The following is a 22,352-nucleotide window of genomic DNA, read 5'->3' as shown; positions in this document are numbered from 1 at the left end:
ACATATGCACATTATGTAAGTGTGTATAAATATGTGTAAATTTGGTGGGAGAACACAGGCAGGGCACAAGGCTCATTTCCATTCTGTCTCTAGTGTGTTGGGTTGTCCCAAGATGTGTCGCATTGTTTATATAAGGCTACTGTGCTCTGCATTTTCTTGCTTCCAACAGTGAAGAACGCTGAGCAATGGTTTCACAGTAAGATGGCATCAAAACATGGATACATTTTACTACAAAGAAAAGGAGGGGAGACTCTGGCACAGAGCTTCAGGTTCTCTGAAATGTCTTGCTCTAAGGATTACTTTTAGCAATATTCTTGTGTATAGATGTGAAAACATTTTCCAAAACAAATCATGCATGTTCAAAAGTTACAACTTGGAATCTGCAGGGACTTGTAGGGGACATCTCATTTCCCCCTCCTCCACCATGTCCTCTTTCCCTTCCCTGCCCCCCATAGTGTCTCCTCCTTTCCATGCCTCCTTCTCTCCTTCTCATCCACTGTTGTGTGCCCCTCTGTCTTCCTCTTTCCCCCTCCCATCCCAGAAGCTCTCCTTCATGGTCCAGTTGCTTGGTGCTGGTTGAGCTGGGCCCAGTTGCATGGTGGGTAACTTGTAAGGACTTGCTAGGGTACTTCACTTCTCCCTGTATCCCCTTCCCCACACCATTTTCTCTTTACCTCCTTTTGGCAGCCTCCATATACTCATTTTCCTCCTTTAAACCCACTAAACAACTTACCTTTTATCTCCCCTTCCATCTTCACCATTATTTATATTTAAAATAGGGACTTAAAGCAGCTTACATCATTCTTGTTGCCTCCATATTTTCCTTACAACACCGAGAGGTAGATTAGACTAGGAGTGTGTGACTGGATCAAAGTCACAGTGCGCTTCCACAGCAGAGAACTGACTTGAACTTGGGTCTCCCAGATCCTATTTTGAAATTCCAACCATGTCTGGGGATTGATCTGGACTTCAAGCTGCACCTGGTGGCCACCCGGGAGCTGATGACAATGCGGCGGCCACCTAACCCCACCCCATCCTGAGGAAAGGCCCCTCTCACCTGCAAGTCACCCTGGGACGAGGGACAGCTTGCTGAGCTGGTGTGAGGTGTCCAGTGCCAGTACTGGCCCCAGCAGGATGGTGGGCTTGACACTCAAGTGGCCAGTCTCCCTGTGCTCAGCCATGATGCCACAGGGATGTGCCACCAAGAGCACTGTGCAGCAGCAGCTGTGCCAGGCCCAGCAGCAGCCCCAAAACTGTGGTAAAGCCCCAGTATTACCACAGTAGGCCCAGAACTCGCAGGGTGAGGAAGGGTGGAGCAGAAGGCAGCCAAGGGCACCAGGGGAGGGGACGGGCCCAAGGCAAAACCCCATGCCTGAGGCAGCCCAATTGCAAGGCAGCAATGGCCCAAAGGAGGGCCGATGGGGTGGAGCCAGATTATAGGCTTGGCCATGCTCCAATCACTAGCTCTAACAGTGGTCCACACCCTGAGTGTGGGACCAGGGAGGTGGGGCTGGGACTGATGATGGAGGGATGGGGAAGCATAAAAGGAGGGCTCCCTATCAGGCCAGGGAGGAAGAAAGGGTGCCAGGTCAGGGTGCTATGGAGTCTGAGCTCTTGGGAGGCAACTGCCCGGCAGTCCTCTAGTCTGAGGCAACCTCCTGATGACCTAGTATGATGGAGGAGTGAGAGATGACCTCCACCAAGGCCAAGCATCACAAACCCCTACACTATACTGGCTGAGGGTGGGGTGCTGTTGATTAGTAGCAAGCAGCTAAGCCTGGGTGAATTATGCAAGTCATGTGGTTTCATCTCATCTGGGTCTGGTCCCAACGAGTCCTTCCTCAAAAGCTAAAACAGCCCTAGAAAGGGCTCTGCCCCCTCCCCCTGCTTTTTACTGATAGCAACAAAGCCTGGAATACTGGCTATTCTGTTATGGTTGTCTAGCAACAAACATTATCTGGTTACAGCTACAGGTTTTCTTTTTATCATTTTTGGGTTTTTTAACCCCCTCCCCCGTTGTAATTTTTTCCTGCAAACCTGGGGCATTTTTCAGGTGTGTAGGAAGCTCTCTCTTGCTAATTCAGGGCTCCACTATCTGGATCTAAGTATCCTCAAATCAGGGCCACTTTGCAATTAGTATGTAAGTTCCCATTAGCAGGATCTTACAAGAATGCAGAATTTCTGCTCATGGGATCATCTTTGTTAAGCTGCATAGATTACTCATTGTAAGATAACATATGTGCATGATAGGAATAAAACTTATCCTATGTATATAAACTGTCTAGTCAAAAATGCTTTCAAACTAAAAATAAAAATGGTAAAAAGCAAACAGAAGCACAAAACAGGAAAAAAGAGAAGTGTTTTCTTCTAACATAAACATGCTAACTCTCTAAGACAAGAAGAAATCTGAACTGGATTACTGGAACCACTGTCTTTTTATTTGCCAATGAGCTTTGGATTTCTGGGAAGGTATCTTATTCAACAGTATGACAGGTTCTTGGCAATTCTGCTGAAAAGGCATTGCCTTACCAGAACTGTTATAAATTGGTAATTAGACTGTTTAAGCAATGAGTAGAAACTATAGATACGAGATGAAAAGTTACAGCATACTACCCTAAATTATTCTTCACTTGTATATTGACAGACTGCCTAGAAGCCTCTCAGAACAATTACAAACCAAGATTCTGATCTGGCTTTCATTGACAGAACACAAAGTCACAAACCTGTGAATGTGCTACAATACCTTAGACTGCAGAAGGGCTCTGATTAAAAACTCCTCTCAACAAAACAATTCCCTTCACAAAAAACATTAATGTTTCAGCAAGAAGGGGATTTCTTTTTAGTATGGAGGAACATTAATTATGTGAGCCTTGTCTGCAGTTTAAAATGGTAGAATCCAGATACTGATTTACCACCTGCTCTTCTCATGTGAATTGGGTTCCTGCCTCCACCCTGCAATTATCTATTCTAGTCTTTTTCAAAATGTGTTTTGAAGATCCAATGGTCCTTTGCACACATTAGGTGTTCCTCAGTGAGAAGATCAGAAAACATCACTGAAAGATATTACTGATCTTCCTTTGCTATGTGCAGCTACAAGAACTTGTTCTAGAATGCATTCTCAGTTTCCTCAAGGCAACAATGTACCATATGCCTACTCAGCACTCCACAAAAACCAAATATGCACTTTGAATATTCCCTAGGATTTTCTACAACACAGAGACATTCTTCACAAGGCAAATCCATATGGAAACAATTCCCTAAAGGAAGAAAGTTTAAAAGCATAACATACGTAGGATGTATACCTAATCTCAAGATTATTTTTACTATTCCTGATGAGAATAATGTAACATATCTTTAAACATCTTTGTTTTTTGTAATCTTTTCAGTATAATGACTACTCCTTCATTATTATTTTAAAAAGGGATGGAGGGAAGGGAAGCAATTCTTACCTGATCAACATGAAGTAATCCACAATGCATTATATTGTAGAAATGAGTTAAAAAGTCTCTGTTTGGAGAAACATCTTGTCTTCGCTTCATTGTATTGCAAATGAGCTTATAAGCATGTAATTTGCCTTGTTTGTATTTGTCACTCAACATGGTTGCCTAACATTAAAAAAACCCAGAATATTATTATTAATGATATTATTAATATTAATATTTATGAATAATAAATAACAAATAACAAATATAATTATTAACAATTAATATTATTATTTCTAAACATTAGCCCAATCTTCTTTTGTTTTCTTTCTCATTGGTCTATGCTATATTTACCTTGAAAAGCCATGGAGTAAGAATTCTCAGTGGAGGAATTAAAACTGGTGGAGAGGGAGATGTCATGTTATCAGCTGAAATGCCAAGATTATCTCTAATCTGGAATTATTTAGAAACAATAGAAACATATATAGAAGCAGAATCTACAGTTCCAATTTTAAATCAAAATTATAGTTTTTCCAGGCTGGGGATCAAGAACATTTAAACTTTTCAAATACCTTAGCAAGATTCTGCCAGAGTTCACATAGGTAATCAAATACTTGGGCATGTATTTCAGGATCCATAATGGAATTGACATCTCCTAAAATCCCTAGCATTCGCCTCCACATTACAGTAGCTACATCTGCATGCCATCCAGTCAGTGTTCCTCCTGCCATCACGCTACAACATTCAGATGGAAAATCACTAGTTTCTGTAACAACAGAAAAACACACCATCAAGGCCAACATCTCTTTAAAAGGAAAAGTTTAAATGGAAGTACTTCTGCTATCTTAAAATATAAATTCCTGTATCTTACATAATGCATAATATTTGCATAATAATGAACCAACAAATCATGCTTCACTGAGACAAATTTCCACCCCATGTTTCCTAAGAGTCTTCATTTCTAAAGCTTTCTACAAATAGTGCCCAATACTTTTCAAAAATCCCTCCTAAATTCAAGAATCATGGTCTGGATTTGGAAGGAGAGCTACCTAAGGATGAATTCAGGGAAAAAACAGGGTTCATATGGCAGTTAGCTTAAGTAACTCACAGACCTCGTACTATTTGTAGATTGGGGTTGCACAACTAAAGAGGGTAAACCACTGTTATTTGCTAACTGTTTGCTAACTGTTCTTTTACAATCCTTTTGAACTGTTGACTAGTTTATGTTCTGGAAGTTGAAAGCAAGAGTTAACAGGCACTTCCCATCACCTGAAATCATACAATCATTAGTCCAGTGGTCAAATATGATGCCTAAATACAAATTCAACTAATGCGGCAAAGAAATGCTAATTTTAAACATGATATGGCCTGAAAACAAAAGATGAAATTCAGAATGTTAAAATGTTCATCCTTTCAACAAATTTCACCTTTCATTCTGTGTTGAATCTTCTCATATTACAGTTTTTGGACTAGTTTCTGAACTTGCTTAATCATTAATCATCTACATCTGGCAATACAGCTGTTTGGTGCACAAACTTTTCACCATTTATACACTGGCAATGTGGAGAATGGATGGTATATGGGGATATTCAATTTGTAAAATTCTACTTATTTTTGTGGGGGAAAGGTATCAGGCACATTTACATTTAATCTGTCATATATTATGGGGCATCTGAAGGATATCAATTAATGTAACTCAGAGCCAGCCTGCCATAGTCATCAGAGTTTCAGGGCCAGGAACACCCGGGTTCAAATTCCTACTTTGCCATGAAGCTATCTGGGTGACCTTGGCCAGCTCAGTCTCTTTCAGCCTAAACTACCTCACAGGGGTGTTGTGAGGATAAATTGGAGGAGGGGAGAACTATGACTGCCGCTCTAAGCTATCTGGAAGAACAGTAGGACAGAAATACAGCAAAATGAATTGAGAGCAACGAAGTCTGCTTCCCACTCTGGGCTTGAGTTTGTGGAAGAGGGTTACTTAGCACACTAATTGCAGCGCTTTCCACAAGGGGTAAAAATGATTCATCATGGGGTAGAAGCATGGAAGAATCTATGCACACATACACTATTACATCAAATATGGGACGATCTCATTAAGACAGTTACGCTGGGCATAGTATGAACCTGTGCCCCTTGCTGTGTTGAGTTTATCCAATAGCTCTAGTGCCAAACTCAACCACGTGTTTAATAAAAAAAGATTCTTACTTAAGGCATGGGTTACAGCATATATGGAAAAAACATGACACAAAGAATACTAAATATTTCCCTTTGAGAACATCCAAAACTGAAAGCATCACACAGGAAAGAAAAGAAAGGCTAATCTTAAATTCTGTATTTTAGATATTGCCTAGGTCATCTGGAGTCTGTAAAACTGAGTGGTGGAGCTTCTCATCCAGCTGTAGATCTTTCTGTTCATTGTGATCTGCACTCAGAGGGGCCGGTGATGGTGTCTGGGACCGTGATCCAAGTGCAGATTGGACAGGTGAAGCACTTTCAGAACCTGCAAATAATATTTTAACTATCAGAATAAACAGTATTTATTCAACCTTTACTCTGATTTTCAAGCCACATTAATGCTTATTCTGAACACCCAATTATGGCAAGGAATATGATACCATGATATGGGAGTTTGTACCCTGATCTAGCCAACTTTGATACCAACACTGAGAAAATAAAATTTTATTTATTAAAGAAATTATTTCCCCCAAACCTTCTCTTTAGTATATTTTCTTTGACATTCATTTAAACTATAACATTAATCTGTAATTATTTCATCTAAGTCCAAGTTTAAAAACAGAAACATTATAAAACTGGACTTCCAAAAAGCTTTTTAGAGTCTCCTCCAAAATTGTGAAAGAAAATAAATAAAACAGGTTCACTTATGGCTCAATAATAGGGTAAACAAATAGCAAAGGTAAATATTTTTCAGAGTAAAGAGGAGTAAACAGAAATAACATCTGGGGGTTCATAAATTATCTGGAATTACCAGTGAACAGTGAGATGCCTAGGTTATTATAGTAGCATCAAATTATTTAGAATGGTGACATCCCAAGAAGAATGAAGTACCCCAAAAGGACCTCTCAGGTTGGGTGTATGGACAACAAAACTGCAGATGTGATCCAGTGTAACTGTAAAATAATTCACATTGGAGGGAAAAATTCTAATCTTGCATACATGGTAGCAGAACAGGCTGTATAGCTACCTTAGAAAGAGCCCATAGACTGCAGTGGAAATTTCATTTTTAAAAGTGTCAACTTAACTGTATTGCCGCAATGAAGAAAAAAAACCCAATGTTGTGAGTTACTAGGAAAGATATTTAAAATTAAAATGGCAAACATTAGAATGCTATTTTATATATCTTTGGTGTAGTCACATTTAAAAAACTGTTCCCCAGGTTCCCCACCTCAAAAACAGTATTGCAGACAGGATGAAAAGCCTACTCAAAAAGGCAACTACAATGATCAAACAGTAGGAACAGCTGAACATCTTTCTTGGAGAGGACCAGGCATAAATCTTGGACATACCTTCTGTGACAGATTGCACTTTTTAAAAGCTTACAAGTGCTGTACAAACAGCTGAAGGGCTGTGAAAGGCTAATGCTTCACAGAAACAGAGAGCTTTAAGAGAGAGGCTACTCCAAAGAATCTGATTGGGTAGCATGAGCTGAACAGAGAAAGACTTCTGAACTGGATGCTGGCAAGAAGGGAATCTGAGTTAAGCCCTAGCTGAGAATCTGGAGAACCGTGTGTGATTCCCCACTCCTCTACTTGAAGTCAGCTGGGTGACCTTGGGTCAGTCACAGCCTTTAGGAGCTCTCTCAGCCCCACACACCTCACAGGGTGTTTGTTGTTGTGGGGATAATGATAACATACTTTATAAACTGCTCTAAGTGGGTGTTAAGTCATCCTGAAGGGAGGTATATAAATCAAATGTTATAATTATAAGAGTCGAATACTGACAGTTTCGAGATTCAGCCCTCACTGAGAGCAATTTAACACAGAAAGGAGAACTGGGGGAAAGTTGGCTAGGAAATTGGGGAAGTAGGCATAGACTCCCATTCTTGCCAAAAAAGGGGGATAGATCTTCAAACAGGAAATTAGCTCTGAAGAGAGAAAAGATTCCTGGTCTGGTGTGGTTAGTAACTGCCTTTGGAGACATTAAGGGTCAGTTAAAAACTCAAGACGAGTACTGGTGTTTCAGAAGGTGTTTTGGTACTGGAAAGAGGATACCAGCCTTCTGGAAACCAAAAAGAGTAAGAGAATACTCAAAGAAAGTATACTAGAGTATTTGGGAAAACATTGGAACAAAAGCTTCTCAACATAATGAGTTAAGTAACTGAGAAGATCTTAAGAAACTCTTATTAATCTGAAACATTAGACCTTCAGTCTGTGCATGTACTGATTTTACCTCAGAGTTATTTATACTGAGATACTTCAGAAATTTTCAACCCTGATATCACCTGGCCTTTCCCATCTATGTTAAATAAAATATTCTGTTATTTTTTAATTTAAAAATGCCTCTAATGCCATTTAAGTTCTTTAAGTTAAAAGTGTGTGTGTGTGTGGGGGGGGGGACATCATACCTTCTGTATGAGAAGAGGCCAAATTGTAAGTCTTTACTGATTTAAAAATGCTAATCAAAATGTAAGAAGCTTTATAAAATTATGAATGGCAGAGAGATAGAGTACAGAGATTTTCCTCTATGTTTTCTAGAATATAAGATCATCCAGTCAAACTGACTGGCAATACACTTCGGACAAACAAAAGGAAGCACTTACAGAATTTGTAGGCACAAGATGTGATGATAATTACTGGCTAAAGAGGCTTTAACAGAGATATGGTAAAACTAATGAAATCTAGCATTCTCAGAAGCTAAAGCAATGATAGCTGAATAGAACTTCCTTCTTCAGTATCCATATACTTTTGAATAACAGGTGTTGAGGGAAAACATACAGGACGGACTCAATCTTCATAATAACTTATATTATTTACTTGAAAGGAAGATGAACCAGAATGTAAGACAACCCTCTCTTTTTTTTGTTGGCAAAAAATCCCTGGTCTTGTATTGGAATAAAATACTGTAGTTGTAAGCATTTGATTGGACACATTTGGAAATGAGAATGCTGGACTAGAGGGCTCATGCTGCTTGACACAGCAAGACAATTCCCTATGCATATAAATATTTATCTCACAAGCATCAAAATTCTTCCATCAAATTCCTGAACTGTTTTTTTAAAAATTTTTTTAACAATATGCAATAGTAAAAAAACAAACATATAACTATATAACTATATAAACAGTATGAATATAAACATGTGCTCGAGACAGCGTATCAATTGCCTTGGCAGTATTTACAATATATGTGGTAAAGACAACGAAAGAACATAAAATTTAATAAATTGCTATAACTTTGAGATTGTCAGGTATTGACTTCAAGTATTTGTTTTGCTTTTCCATATAGTCCAGAAAAGGCCACCATTTCTCATAGAAATTGGATTGGAAGTTCTGGTTCTCAGTGGCTGAGATGCGGTCTATGATTTTCTCCATTGTGAGAAATTCCCATAATTTATTAATCCAAGGCTGTATTGTGAGTGGGACTTTGGATTTCCATGATTTTGTGATTATGGCTTTGGCCGCACTGATCATAACTGAAATCAGATCTTTTCGGATTATGGGGATGTCCTCATTTCCCCACAAATTAAGAAAAACAAGTTCAGGACGTGGTTGAATGACATACCCAGTTATTTTCCCAATCATGTTGAAGATCAGGCTCCAGTAACGTGAAATCAAAGGGCAATTCCACCAACAGTGGAAAAAAGAGCCTGTTTGTTTGCAGCCATGCCAACATTGTGGGTGTGGGTCGTATGAAGGATTTATGTAGTGTACCTTGAGTGGGGTTAGGTACCACCTGTGCATGATTTTTCTGAAGGTTGTTCTGATATTAATAGCATTAGTGGAGCACATTTTTGAGGACAAAATTTGTGCCCATTGTGAGTCAGAAATAATTGTATTGCAGTCTGACTGCCACCGAAGCTGATAGTTTCCTGAACTGTGTTTTAACCTCAGAGAGCTATAAGAAGTATTTTGGGGATTTGAAGAAGGAAGCTGCTAAATGGGGGAAGGGGGTGAAAACTAATATCATGACTAAGTTTAGTTTCTTTGTATGTGAAAAACATAGAATTCAACAAGTATTTCACACTATGTTTCTGGCTTTATTACAACTTAATTCAATGAAGCCAGTGGCAAATAAACTTTCTTAAATGCCTGTTTTGCACCAATCTACTTTTGTTATATACCACTCTTTTCAACTTTACAATGCTTTTAAGAGCAGGATTGCAAAAGTTCATGTGTAATCAACTGAAGCACCTTCGAATCTGGACGGTATAGCAATTTTTGGTTTAGACACATCTGCCACCTACTGACCACCTCCAATGTTACACTGCTTAAATGAACAGTTCACTTGTGTAAGGAGTTAAATTTACAAGAAAACTGGCAGAATTAATGAATGAAGTCTCTACAAACAATATTTTATGTGGAAACAGTGTCTCATGTATGATACATATCTTAGAAACCTGAAATTGTAATGTTTGTTAGTTAATTAGTATATGAGTTAAACTACATACAAATGTACACAGAAATTGCATACTTTTGCTTTTTAATACTGGGAAAGAAAGACAGCATAAATATGTACAATAAGTTTGCTTTTGCCGCTCAACCTTACCAGTAATAGTTGCAACTTCAGCAGACAGTGGTTGCTGATTGAGACTGCTGGTTTCAGAATCAATGTGAAGTGTCGTCAGACTAGCCACTTCCTGTTCTTCAGCACTTTGCTGAGGTCCTGAACCTGCATCACACTCCACAGAAGCTGGTGTGCCACCCTCAGGAGCAAAGCTGAAATCTACAGCAAAGAAGAAAAGGTTAAATGCCCAATGCTCAATCCAGATTAAATGTATAGATTTTTATTCATTTCAGAATCATAATTCATGGCTTTTGTAGCAGCTGAAGAGGCAGAAGTGGGCTACTTGACTCTGCCTTATTATGTAAAGCAGAAATATATTGAATGTTTAAAGGAGGGTCACGCCTGGATTTGTTCTCTTACTCTATTCAGAATGTATTCTTCCCACGCTCTCTCTCTGCTCACAATCCCTAAAAAGGAATTATAATTATCACCAACTTTAAGTGAGGCTTTTCACAGTTTACTTGTGTCCTGCTTGCAGATATCAAAGGTAACCTTAAGCATATAAGTTACTTAGCGTTTGGTTCCCTTTCGGTTTCAGTAGGTTGGAAAACAGGAGGGGGAAAAGTACTGAGGAAACTTAGGACAGGAAAGATTATCACACTAATCTGTACCTGTACTAACGGGGCCCTAACGCACTAATGCAATTTCATTACAAAATCATTTGAAAAAGAGGAAGTCTGTCTGTCTCCTGAAGACTGATAAATCAAGTGTGGGTCTATAGGAAACTAGATGTTGGTAAGATGAACTGAAGGATCTGGAGGCAGACAAACAAATCCTACACATTCCTTTCTGACAGGTGTTGAAGTGGGAGGGGAGAGAATGGTGAGGAGTCTGCTACTGTCCTTTTCATAGGCCTAGGAGTAAACAGTTGCAGCAAGTAATGCCAGATGGCTTGGGGGAGAAAACCCCACCTTCTCAGACTCTTTCCCTCCATGATGAGGGACTTGCTGAAATTTATCTCAAGTCTGTGAAGGTTGTAAGTTGTATCTGCTCTCACTTCTCCCTCCCTCACTTGATTAAAGAGTATGGGACATACAGAAAATCAAAAAGACAAAGGCTGGCTTGCCATAAAAAAGCAAGAGAAAAACTAGGAGGACTTTGTTGTCGAAGTGGACATCAAATCTGCTCTTGCTACCTTTCAACTGGAGTTGTCCCTTTGCTGCCTGTTCTCCTACTAGCTGCATGAAAATGGTGTAGTGTCAGAAACCCTCAAACAATTCCAGGCACTGTTAAGCTCCCAAGGGCCTCAAACAAGAAATCTGCAAGCTCCCCAGTTCCTTTGAAACATTTTCCAAAATTTCCTCAGATTCAGAGAGGTAACATGTTTATTTATACCACCTCTCTTTTCTTTCTACTGAGAGAAGTTACATGATGCTCTTATCTCTTAACATAACTGTCCTGACAGAAGGGGAAAAAATTCTGTTTCCTATAATTCTCCTCTTATGAAGAAGTCTGGAGGATACTGAGAATCCTAGACAAGCCCAACTTATGCTATACCACCACAATACGGAATTAGCTTCTTTCTTGTTTCTTTCCCCTCAGATTAACTGCAAAAGAAAAGGAAACAATGTGGTTCCTTGCAATATAAATACTGCCTGGTCACCTGCCAGGAAAGAACAGGACAACAAGCGGTTCCTAAACTTGGCAGTGGAAACACTCAACCAGTGAACTGCTAAAGCTGTGGCCAATTTGAAGCTGCTCCAACAGCAGTTTACCCCAGCTCTCTGAGGTAATAAAAAAGAGACATGGGATAGCTAAGTGTACTGCTGAAACTAGTAAGCAGTTTGTACAGCCTATGTGTCCCTTACCCTGTGCAAGAGATGGTCTTGGCTTAAAGCATCATTTTCTAATTTTGGTTATAAATCAAAACAGGAAACATAACACAAATTCTATATGCTGTTAAGGAACTATATGCTTAGGTGTCAATTTCACAGACATAGAGATCATGAAGCCACAATACATAGTTTCTACAGATGCCTCTACTCTTCACAACACAAGCTTCTAACACAACTGTCATTTCATTGACGTGAGGGAAAAAGCATTTCTTGTGGATTTTATTCCAGCCCACTTCATTAACAATCTTCTCAATGACATTTGTCAAATAAAGCTGATTATTACAAAAAAACTAATATGCAGTAGATGTTACAGATCCAGAAGTGACTGGGTGCAGGGATACTTGCTTTCAAATTTGTGGCCATCGTACTGGAATGCACTGAAGGAATCAGAATGGCTATCCGAACTGACAAGATCACTGCTGCCTGCACTGGCTGGAGACGTCCATTCAGAAGGCACACCAGGGTCATCCACTGGCCGCATTTGGTTCTGTTTGTTTAGTATGTCAGGAAGGTCTTTTGGAACTTCTAGGCTTCCTGGACTGCTCCCTCTTCTTGTCACATTCTAGACGAATATTTAAAATAACTTAAGAAAAATATGTATACAATTTGAAAACATTTTCATGTATCATGTTTTGGGTACTAAACTGAGAAGAAACAAACAAACAAACATGTATCTAGTAACCACCAGTTTTAAGTCAAAGTCTGTTTTTTCAAACAAGTTCTTCCCAAATATTTTTCTTTTGATTTCCTATCATTCTTCTCTTTCTACCCACCAGGAAGAATTACTAGCAACTGTATAATAACTGTGGTCATTTCAATCTGGTTATTTTCTTTGTTGCAACAAGTTTTTAAAATAATGTTTTAGGCCACTCGTTTAATATTAGAGCCTCTGTCTAACCACATCTAATAAAACAAAAGACTTTTTTACAAACACACACACATTTACATGGAATCTAAGATATGCAATATGCACCAGGAAGAAAAACCTAGACAGTTGCAAAATGCAAGCAATACATTTAAAATATATAACAATGTTATACTTCTGCACTTGTTAGCAAAGAGCTTGTCAGTATGATGGCCCGAGTGCTATGGAGCCTCTCTCCTAATGGTCCTGTATTCCCTTTTTCCTTTCTTTCCTTGTGGCTGCTGCTTTTATCCTCCCTTCCCACACCATTTTTCTTGATGCCACTGGCCAATCTACTCCATTGAAACAGTGGGCCGATATTTAAAGAGGAGTCAGAGTGCTTCTGTCTTGGTTTTCACCATTTGAGTGCCAAATTTTAAAATAGTTACTAGTTAGGCTAATTATTCAATGATATAGGTTGTAATCTTAAAGACATTTTCCTTGGATTAAGCCCCAATGGGACTTGTTTTTGAGTAGACCCAGTAAGGATTGCTCCCGTAGTAACCTGAGGTTTGCAACAAACAGAAACCTATATACTGATATTGAATGTCCATGTTTGTCTAGATATAATGTTGAAATATCACCAGAGTTTGTTTAATAAATATTGTCTCTGTAGTTCACTAAAGACACAATGTTTTATCTATTGTTCTTTACTTTTATTATATTTAAATAAGTAAATGAAATTTCTGAGCATATCTAATTGAAGTAGAAGTTCCCAGGTGAGGTAAGGGCTTGTTCACACTTGCTTATCAACTGAGTATGAAACAAGGCACACACCTCAAATCATCTCAAGCATACTTGCTTTCCAAAGGTGGAAGTCTACACATTCAATTACAAGTCAGCTACTATAATACAGTGGTGTGTCTGAAACAGTCCTATGGGACAGTGCAACATAGAAGCAGAGAACCAGAATGTCAACTTGTGAAACAAATCTTTAGGAGACTGAAGACAGCTCTCTCTGCCAGGATCTGATAAGAAGGAAGCCTGTGACAGCAGTGATGTTACCTGATGACTATGATTGCAATGCGCCTTCTCCCCTTCTATAAGACAGAGAAAAGGGCTCATAAAATAGGACAACTTGAAATTAGCTGGTGAGTGGTGGTTGTGGTGGAGAGATCAGCCTCAAGAAATGTAGTTTTCAGTAACACCCTCAGGCTACTTTACTGCATCACTAATCATTAGTATGTTATATGTAACTAACATAATCATTATATTTGATATTTTAAGATAAAAAGAAAATATCAAAAGCTTACCAAAGCACTACCACTGCGCAGTCTTTCAGCTATAAATTCATCCATGAGGTCAGGAATATTTGTATTACTATTGCCATTATCACTACCCAGAGGATCCTGCTTTTGGCTCATATCCTCTCTATTGGCTAAAAGCAAATGAATGACTGTATATAGTAAAGAACAATTTCAACAACAAATCTTTTAAAAAGTACTGGAAAACTAGCAAATACAAAAATTAATTGCAAACATGCACTTAAAACCTCTCTTTTCTTAAAAACAGATTTAGTTTTGAGAATTAGTAGACAATGCCAGTCCCACCCATCCCACCATCACCACTGAGCAAGTGTTAGTCAATTTCTGGTGTGACCTTGAAAAGAGCAAGAAAGCTTACAGATAAGCACTACTTAAAGTTGTTAATGCTTGCTTCAGCATACATTCTTCATTCCTCCATATCACCAAACATAAAATACACCACTGGCCTCTCCCAGTGTATGTGAATGAGGAATATATAGGCAGAAAGTACCACTTCAATGCAGTACTGTTTACACAGAGTACATCTATATAAAATGGTAACACAATAATAAAATGACACAGTATGAAAACAAGTAAGAATTTTAAAATGGTCATCATCAATTACTGTATCAGTACAGAATTACACAACTTTTAGGTATACTGTGAATTCTGTACATTTTTGGTATTTCCATCTTGAAGGTCTCAGTTTTGTTTCCTGGTTTATATTTGCCTGCAACAAAGAGTTATTCCTTCAAGAGAATGTAAAGCAACCTTGTTATTAAATTTGAGATGTAATTAATTTTTATATGCTAAATCTTGAAATATTAAGTTTCAAATATTGTTATCTAAACACTCTTAGAATCCAGACTGCATGTATTTTCTAAGAAACTTACCAAACAGCATATTATAATAAATTCAGTCTGAATCTATGGAATTGCTGCCCAGTCTGTTGTGATATGCTTACAAAGACTGCCCTCAGATGGCATTAACATCTCAATGCAGGATGCATTACAGAACATTCTGTTAATCATGCTAGCATACAATATAAAAAAAACACACACAGAAAAAAAACCTACCTCACTGCTGAAAGTTAATTGATTGTTCTTTTAAGGTTAATTAATATGTGAATATGATGGTGATATTAGAATGACAGCAAGCTTTGCCCATTTTGGTAAGCACATAGAGGCTTCACAGTTAGCTCAAGGAGAACTATCGCAGTGCCTTTATGCACTTCCACAATCCCAGTAAAACAAAAGCAATGACATGTTGTTAGGAAAATGGTGCATCCATTCCAGTGAATGCACACAGAAAGCACTAACACATGTTTTGAAATGTCTCAAAACAAAAATGGCTAAATCCACACTGGATTGTTATGATAAAATAATCCATACTTGTAATTTCAACATCTGATTCAGTGTTTGTTTGTTTTAACGTTTTTAGGAGGAGGAAGAAAAAAATCTAATTGAACCTAGAATTGGCTCAATTGTAGTAACTAGGAATATGAACTATAAATATCCAAGCTATTTTTTCTACTGGAAAGCATATGTATGCCAATTATATATAAAATATTGAATTTCAAGACCAACCAGGAAAGGAAGGGTATACACAGGATCCCTTGGTAGGTCATTTACTGTCTCTTCCTCTTCCCTATCTCAAGTGTTCAGCAGCAAAGTGGTTCACTAAATGTCTTTAAAGGATTATTAGTAATTTAAAGTTTATAAATGTAACTTATGCTTGGGAAAAAAATTCAGCTGGCCATATGCGCATGCAAAACCAAACAGGAAAAGCACTGATCATCCCAAAGCCTTTTGATTGCTTTGTAAGAGCTTGCTTCAGGTGCATTAAGCCAAACTGGTGCTGCCTTTCTCCTTTTGCACTCTGCACACTGTTAGTGCTCACCTGCAGCTTTCTTTCCAAAATAGCCCATTACATGACTGTACAGATCCCTCAGTGGAGCCTCTGCTGGCACTCTGTTCTGCCTCTGTGGGGAAACATTTGCCTTCGGCTTCGAAAGAGCATGTACAACAGTTTTATAAACACCACCCAGGGAGCCCTGCTGTTGTCCCGACTCCTGACTCGACGGTTTAGGTGGGCTACGATTAGACATCTGATTTACTCCAATACTTTCCTTCTGCAATGTGAAAGCTGGAACTTCTCCCGAATCTTTAATCTGTTTACTATTAGCAGAAGTTGTATTGATTGCATCTAGAGGCCTATATATTCCAGGTCTGACCAGCACGGCCACAGCAGATGAGCTGGTGCTTGTGCTGCTGCTACTGCTACCACTACTGAAACCACTGAGTTTACGAAGCCTTGCTTTCCATGGGGCCTCTTTGTTTTCTAGAGGATTATAAAACTGAACTGATTCAGTAGATGGTCTAAATGTAACATGAACACTGTTTCGCTTTCTAGCCGCTATTTTCATGATTTTAGCTTTATGGGTCACGGTTTCAGATATGCTTCTCTTGGTTGGTGAGACTTTGCTCATGCCTGTCATGTGAAGTGTTTCAGGGTTAACTAAGGCTTTAGGTGGCATTTTCTTTGCATGCATAGTACTTGTGCTGATTATTTTTTCATTAGAAAGGGCACTCTTATGCTTTTCCTCTAACACTGTTTCCACAGACACATCTGCATCAGTGGCAACTTGTCTGTTCAAATATTTCTTCCTTTCTTGGTTAGTAGGGCTACTTAACCCATGTTCAGGCAGGTTTTGGGCATACTTATCAACATTTAACTGTTTAGCTTTATCAGCGTAGTTTCTTGTAGAATCGTCTACTTGTGTAGGTGCAATATTACTTATAAAGCCACTTTGGTTTTGCTCCAATTGCAGCTCTGCATTATTGATACTTTGTGCAACCGTGGTACTACTTGAGCATATAACAGTTTGGTCTGTATACTCTACTCCATCCAATGGTAATTTATCACTCTTACTTATTCCTTCAACTTCAAGAGGAAAAGGCTCTTGCTTATCTATCTCAATGCTACTGCAAAGTTCTTCTTTTTCCTTAAGATATTCTCTCAGAGAGGAAAGAAGATCATCTTCACCTTCAAGGTCAATATACTGGTTTTGTTCAAATGCGGTAAATTCGAGTTCTACTGGGCCTACCAAATGACAGAGATGGTCATAAATACTATCCCCAACTTCCAGAGAGGACTCTCTGCTATTTGAATCAGTAACGTGACTTTCTGTGGATCTACATATTGAAGAGGCCTCAGTGGAACTCTGTAAGCTTGGAGCATGATGGGATGAACCGTCAATGACAGGAACTGCACCTTTGACTCGTTCAACTGTGAATGGTTCCAGGATGTCAGATGTGCTGCTACTTCGTGGTAGTGGCTGTTCCTCATTCAGCACATCAAAAACTTCACTTGGTGTTTCCTCACTCTGTGAAAAATGTCTGACACGAGGTGGACGTGGGAGGATTTGAGCATCATCCATGTCTGTAGAAAAAGTATGGATTTATCTGCATGATTTCAGAAATCATTTTATTTATTAGTTGCTACAACATAGTAATATGTCTTAAAAGAAGACCAAAGTACTTCCTTTACAATGAAATATTTTTCTATCAAAAACTAGAAGTGTTAAAAATGCATATACATACATACTATCAAGTACAAAGTGAGATACAACTGAGCTGGAACTTCAGAACACAGTTTTAAAACATTCACATGCATAGAAAGAGACAGCAAGATTATGGGAGATTTGGAAATGCTGTTTAAAACTAGAGCTGTGCCAATAAATTATAAAATACCAACTGACAGATTCACAAAGAAAAGTTTACATATTATGCTTCCTATAAAAGAACTCCCTAGATAAACAGAATTTTACAAAATATGCAACTCGAGAACTGATTCCAAAATCCTAGTTATAAACTGATTCACTGTGCATTCACATTATCTTTCATCATTCAGCAGACTCTTACATAGGTGTGTGCGTGTGTGTGATGTGATGTGCTGTCAAGTCGCTTCCGACCTATGGTTACCCTATGAATAAGAGACCTCAAAAATGTCCTATCATTAACATACTTGCTCAGATCCCACAAACTGGAGGACGTGACTTCTTTTATTGAGTCAAGCTATGTCTTCCTCTTTTTCTACTGCCTTCCACTTTTCCTAGCTTTACTGACTTTTGCAGAGAATCTTATCTTCTCATGATGTGACCAAAGTACGATAGCCTCAGTTTTTTCATTTTAGCCTCTAGGGAGAATTCAAGTCTGATTTGATCTAGTACCCACTTATTGGTCTTTTTGGCGGTCCATGGTATCCGCAAAACTCTCCTCCAGCACATTTCAAATGAATCAAAACTCTCCTCCAGTAACACATTTCAAATGAATCAATTTTCTTCCTGAGTGACACAGGTGTAGGGGAATTCTAAAACACAGATATTATAACCAAGGGCTGGATTTTTACCTATGCTTTTCTCCTGTTTCTCCAGGTGCCAGAGTAAATCCATCATTTAACTGAATTGAGGCAACCTTCTTTCCAAATTCTAAAAGGTTAGGTAAGGAATGCTGCTCCTCCCATTCAACCATCAGTTGGGATCTTTTAAAGACACTAGTATCATTAAAAACAGAAAGTCATTTCTTGTAATAAGAAAGGGGGGAAAGCTAGAACTGCTTCAGTGCTAAAAATACTGAACCAGCTGTTTATAATAATTACAGAACAGTTTTATTTCTCCTTTTTAAAAGGGCAAAATATATCTAGATCTTTTCACAACATCCTGTTTCATTAGAATGAGCCGGACAAGCACCTGAAACAAGAGAATCACTACTCATAGGTAAGAATCCAATTTTCCTTTCTCCCTGCTATTCTAAATGCTAGATCAAAGAAGCATGGCCTCTATGGCTGGAGATAGCCGCCAGCCAGATTTAAATTTACATATATGGTGACAGCTTCCACCCTTGAAAAAAAAATAATTTCATACTTTACTTTAAAATGTCTCTATAATGCCCAAAGGAGTTCATAGAAGCTCTTGTGGCATCTCCTGGATTCTAGTCCAGAGAAAACCATTAAAACACAGATTTTACATGCATCTAAAGAACCATCACTGCAGCAATTAAGCTTTCAGGATGCAGAGGAGTTAGCCGTGTTAGTCTGTAGTAGCAAAATCAAAAAGAGTCTAGTAGCACCTTTAAGACTAACCAACTACAATAAAGTTGGTTAGTCTTAAAGGTGCTACTGGACTCTTTTTGATTTTGCTTTCAGGATGCAAGTTTTAATACATTTTGAATGGGAGGCTGCCATGCTCTTATTTACCCTTCCATAATTAAGTAGCACCTACCCTCAAAAAACTAGTCCTATGAATAAAGATTTTTACTCTTCAGCTTCAGCATAAAGCTTGGAGCAGAGTTGCTGTATTAACTGTGGAATATGTATAGTTTAGTTTGGGTGGAAGAATCCTTATCTTCTTATCTTGAAGTGATCAAAAACAATGAGACCCCTTTCTTGACTTAGTGCCACTCTAAGCAGAGTTACACTGTTCTATATCTGTTGATGTCAACGAGCATAGAAAGGTGTTAACTCTGCTTAGGATGGCCCTGCTTACTGTCTAGATACTGAACCAACTGGCCTCAATATAAATTATTCCAGCAACTGATAGGTAATGCATTATCCAGTCAATCAGCTGGCTGGTTTCTGTGTATGGTTCCTCCCTATTTCTCAGATATACACAACTTGTGCCAGACTGCATAACCTTGCCTTAAATCAGATAAGCAACTCTTAGCAGGCTAGGCAATGGTCCAGATTTTCATGGAGTGGTTGTGACTTTTAACCTAGAGACATATGGGACAAAACACCTTAAAATATGATAAAGATGAAGAGTCTTGTTCTGGAGATTTCTCTTTTGAGGTCTGAGGAGTGTCATGGGCATTTAAATCCGCAGAAAATCATATGTTGCAATTTTCAAAATGCTTGAATTATTAAGAAGTCTTTTTGCTTGAAAATGTTTTAGAACTCTGATCGTGCCCTGATGTCTAAGTTGGCTTGGGGAAAAAAGTCGTGATGTTTGTTACTGTTATTATGACTCTGTTTTGTCACAGCCTGATCTAACCTCTCAAGAGTGAAGTGTCAGTCTCCAAGGCTGCCTCTAGACAAAGGGATCTACACAGAGCTTGGAAGAGTGTTTCCTCTTATCCTCATTCCATGGGTGAATACCATGGGGCACTGCACTGTTACAGAAACTTTGTGTGCCTCTTGCACTCCCATCCAACCCTCCCTCTTGCCTTGGAAGTTGCTTGAGCTCAGAGCTCAGTTAACATCTGGTGAAAGGGAGAGCAAACAGCACTAAAAGATACGCACATGGACTTTCCACTGATGGTGTTATATGTTTCAGTTCACAGACATATAGGGAGGGTACTACTGCATTTTATGTCTATCTGGTCAGTCACATGTGGGTGCTTAATCAGGATTAAATTTGCCCATGGGGGTTTGGGAAGAGGGAATTGCATCTTTTGTGTTTAATAAAAGCTTTAAATAAGGTTATTTTTAAACCTCCTATTCAAAAGGATGGCAGATTGCTCTGATCATTTCAGGATCTGAATCATGAAAGAAAAGACACCAACTGAATTTTTTAAAAACCTTTACTTATAAGAAGCAAAAAGAGCTTATTAAAAGAAACATATAGCAAAAGTAATATTTAGAATTCAACTTTGACTACCATGAACGATTCCTGTAAGACTATCTGTCTACTGAAAAGCAAGCTACATTTGCTTCAATATGAAATCCTTTTTTAGACATATAGAAAAGAGCAAACATTTTGAAACATTCTGGTCACTGTGTCACGATATACCTTAAATTGAAAAGGACAAACAGAAAAGAAAGAAAAGAAAGATTATTGTAGTAGTACCATGGAGATTTTTCATTTCAGAAGTGCAGTCAGAATTCTTGGACATTGATTTTGGGAAGGATGTACCTCTCATAAGAAACTCATGGTGCTGGTGGTGGTGGCGGGGCAGGAGACATGATAGAATGACTCCTACCTGAATAATTCAGTGAGCTCTTTAACCTAAAAAATTAGAGGGACAGAAACTAACAGCCAGTTTGATGGGCCATATGGTGAACAGCTCTTGAGCCAAGGTTAGCTGGGAAAGAAGATCAGGCAGGCAACAGGCAAAGTATTATAGCTCTAAAGAAGATGACAGGTTACTGAATCTGATTTTTCAAAGGCTATGTTTCCATATTTGTGTACATAAAAATGAGAACGATGAAGATGGACAACTCAATCTGAAGAAGATCTTGGTTCTTGTGGCCTTTAAAGATCCACTGATTATAGTATATAAGATAGAAGCAGCTCACGGAGATGTAGGCTTGAATTACTACCACTTTGACAATCAATTTGTGGACTCAATCCTTGCCCTGAAAATCATCCTTGGCTCCTATGAACAACAAATGGCTGTGAAAAGAATGTAGGACTCATTGTGATTGTGAACCTTGTACAGCAGATTGTTTGCCCATTACATAATAGTTTGGATATAACATGTGCAGACCCCTTTCATTTTTCCTTGGTTTGGTAACTTAAAGCTTAGAACAACCTAATATTTTAAAAGAACAACAAAACGTTTGCTACAACAGTGAAGGCTCAAACAAAACTAGACTCAAAGTTCCACTTACTTATCAGCCAAGAAGCATAGGAATTGTTATTTTTGAATATAGGAAATTCCAAAAGGTATGACAACAAGAGCTCAAAATAAACAAAAATTGTCATAAGAGATGGTGGGGGATTGGTAGAGCCTATGACTGAGCTGAAAGAGCACAAACAAAAGATTTGTAGCCAGGGACACAATCTATCACAGAAAGTAATTCTTTGTTGATAAATATATTCATATCAGTGCTATCCAACTGAGAAAGCTATACCAGTAATAGAGGCAGCACCATATACAAAAAGCTACTTTCATAGTGTTGGCAACAATACAAGCTAAACCAATGAAGCAACATGACCTTATAGTATAATTTCCCCCTTACCTCAAGTTTTCACCCACATTAATTTGTTAAACTGCTTGGGCTTTTCCTAAACTGCTTGGGCCTTTCCTTTCCTGCACAAACTATTGCTTTCATCCCTTACACAAACAGAAGGATCCTTTATTTATGTTCAAGAGGGGAGAGGGGAGTATGTTGTAGATGTCCACCAACCCTCTGGAGCAAGGCAAAAGAAAGAAAAAATCCCCCCGCCTCCCAGCAAGCAACTATGCCTATATAACTGCAGTTTACATAC

At 38.5% G+C, this 22,352-nt stretch overlaps 1 protein-coding gene across 7 annotated transcripts in view; it reads right to left on the bottom strand.

The window, feature by feature from the left end:
- Positions 1 to 22,352, bottom strand: part of RALGAPA1 (Ral GTPase activating protein catalytic subunit alpha 1) — a 190,947-nt gene that overhangs the window by 102,689 nt on the left and 65,906 nt on the right. For 4 of the 7 annotated variants that reach the window (XM_054972958.1, XM_054972960.1, XM_054972961.1 and 1 more), the window contains 8 exons: positions 16,043 to 17,584; positions 14,153 to 14,277; positions 12,341 to 12,557; positions 10,143 to 10,319; positions 5,770 to 5,922; positions 3,995 to 4,188; positions 3,777 to 3,875; positions 3,450 to 3,605 (listed from right to left, as the gene is read on the bottom strand). In XM_054972958.1, the coding sequence (XP_054828933.1) occupies positions 3,450 to 3,605; positions 3,777 to 3,875; positions 3,995 to 4,188; positions 5,770 to 5,922; positions 10,143 to 10,319; positions 12,341 to 12,557; positions 14,153 to 14,277; positions 16,043 to 17,584 (2,663 nt within the window). The remainder of the gene's footprint in view (positions 1 to 3,449; positions 3,606 to 3,776; positions 3,876 to 3,994; positions 4,189 to 5,769; positions 5,923 to 10,142; positions 10,320 to 12,340; positions 12,558 to 14,152; positions 14,278 to 16,042; positions 17,585 to 22,352) is intronic. The other 3 variants (XM_054972962.1, XM_054972963.1, XM_054972964.1) reach the window with 1 other exon arrangement.

This window comes from Eublepharis macularius, chromosome 2, assembly GCF_028583425.1.
Source record: "Eublepharis macularius isolate TG4126 chromosome 2, MPM_Emac_v1.0, whole genome shotgun sequence".
In the NCBI taxonomy this organism is placed as follows: domain Eukaryota; kingdom Metazoa; phylum Chordata; class Lepidosauria; order Squamata; family Eublepharidae; genus Eublepharis; species Eublepharis macularius.
This window is presented reverse-complemented; position numbering and strand designations above follow the sequence as displayed.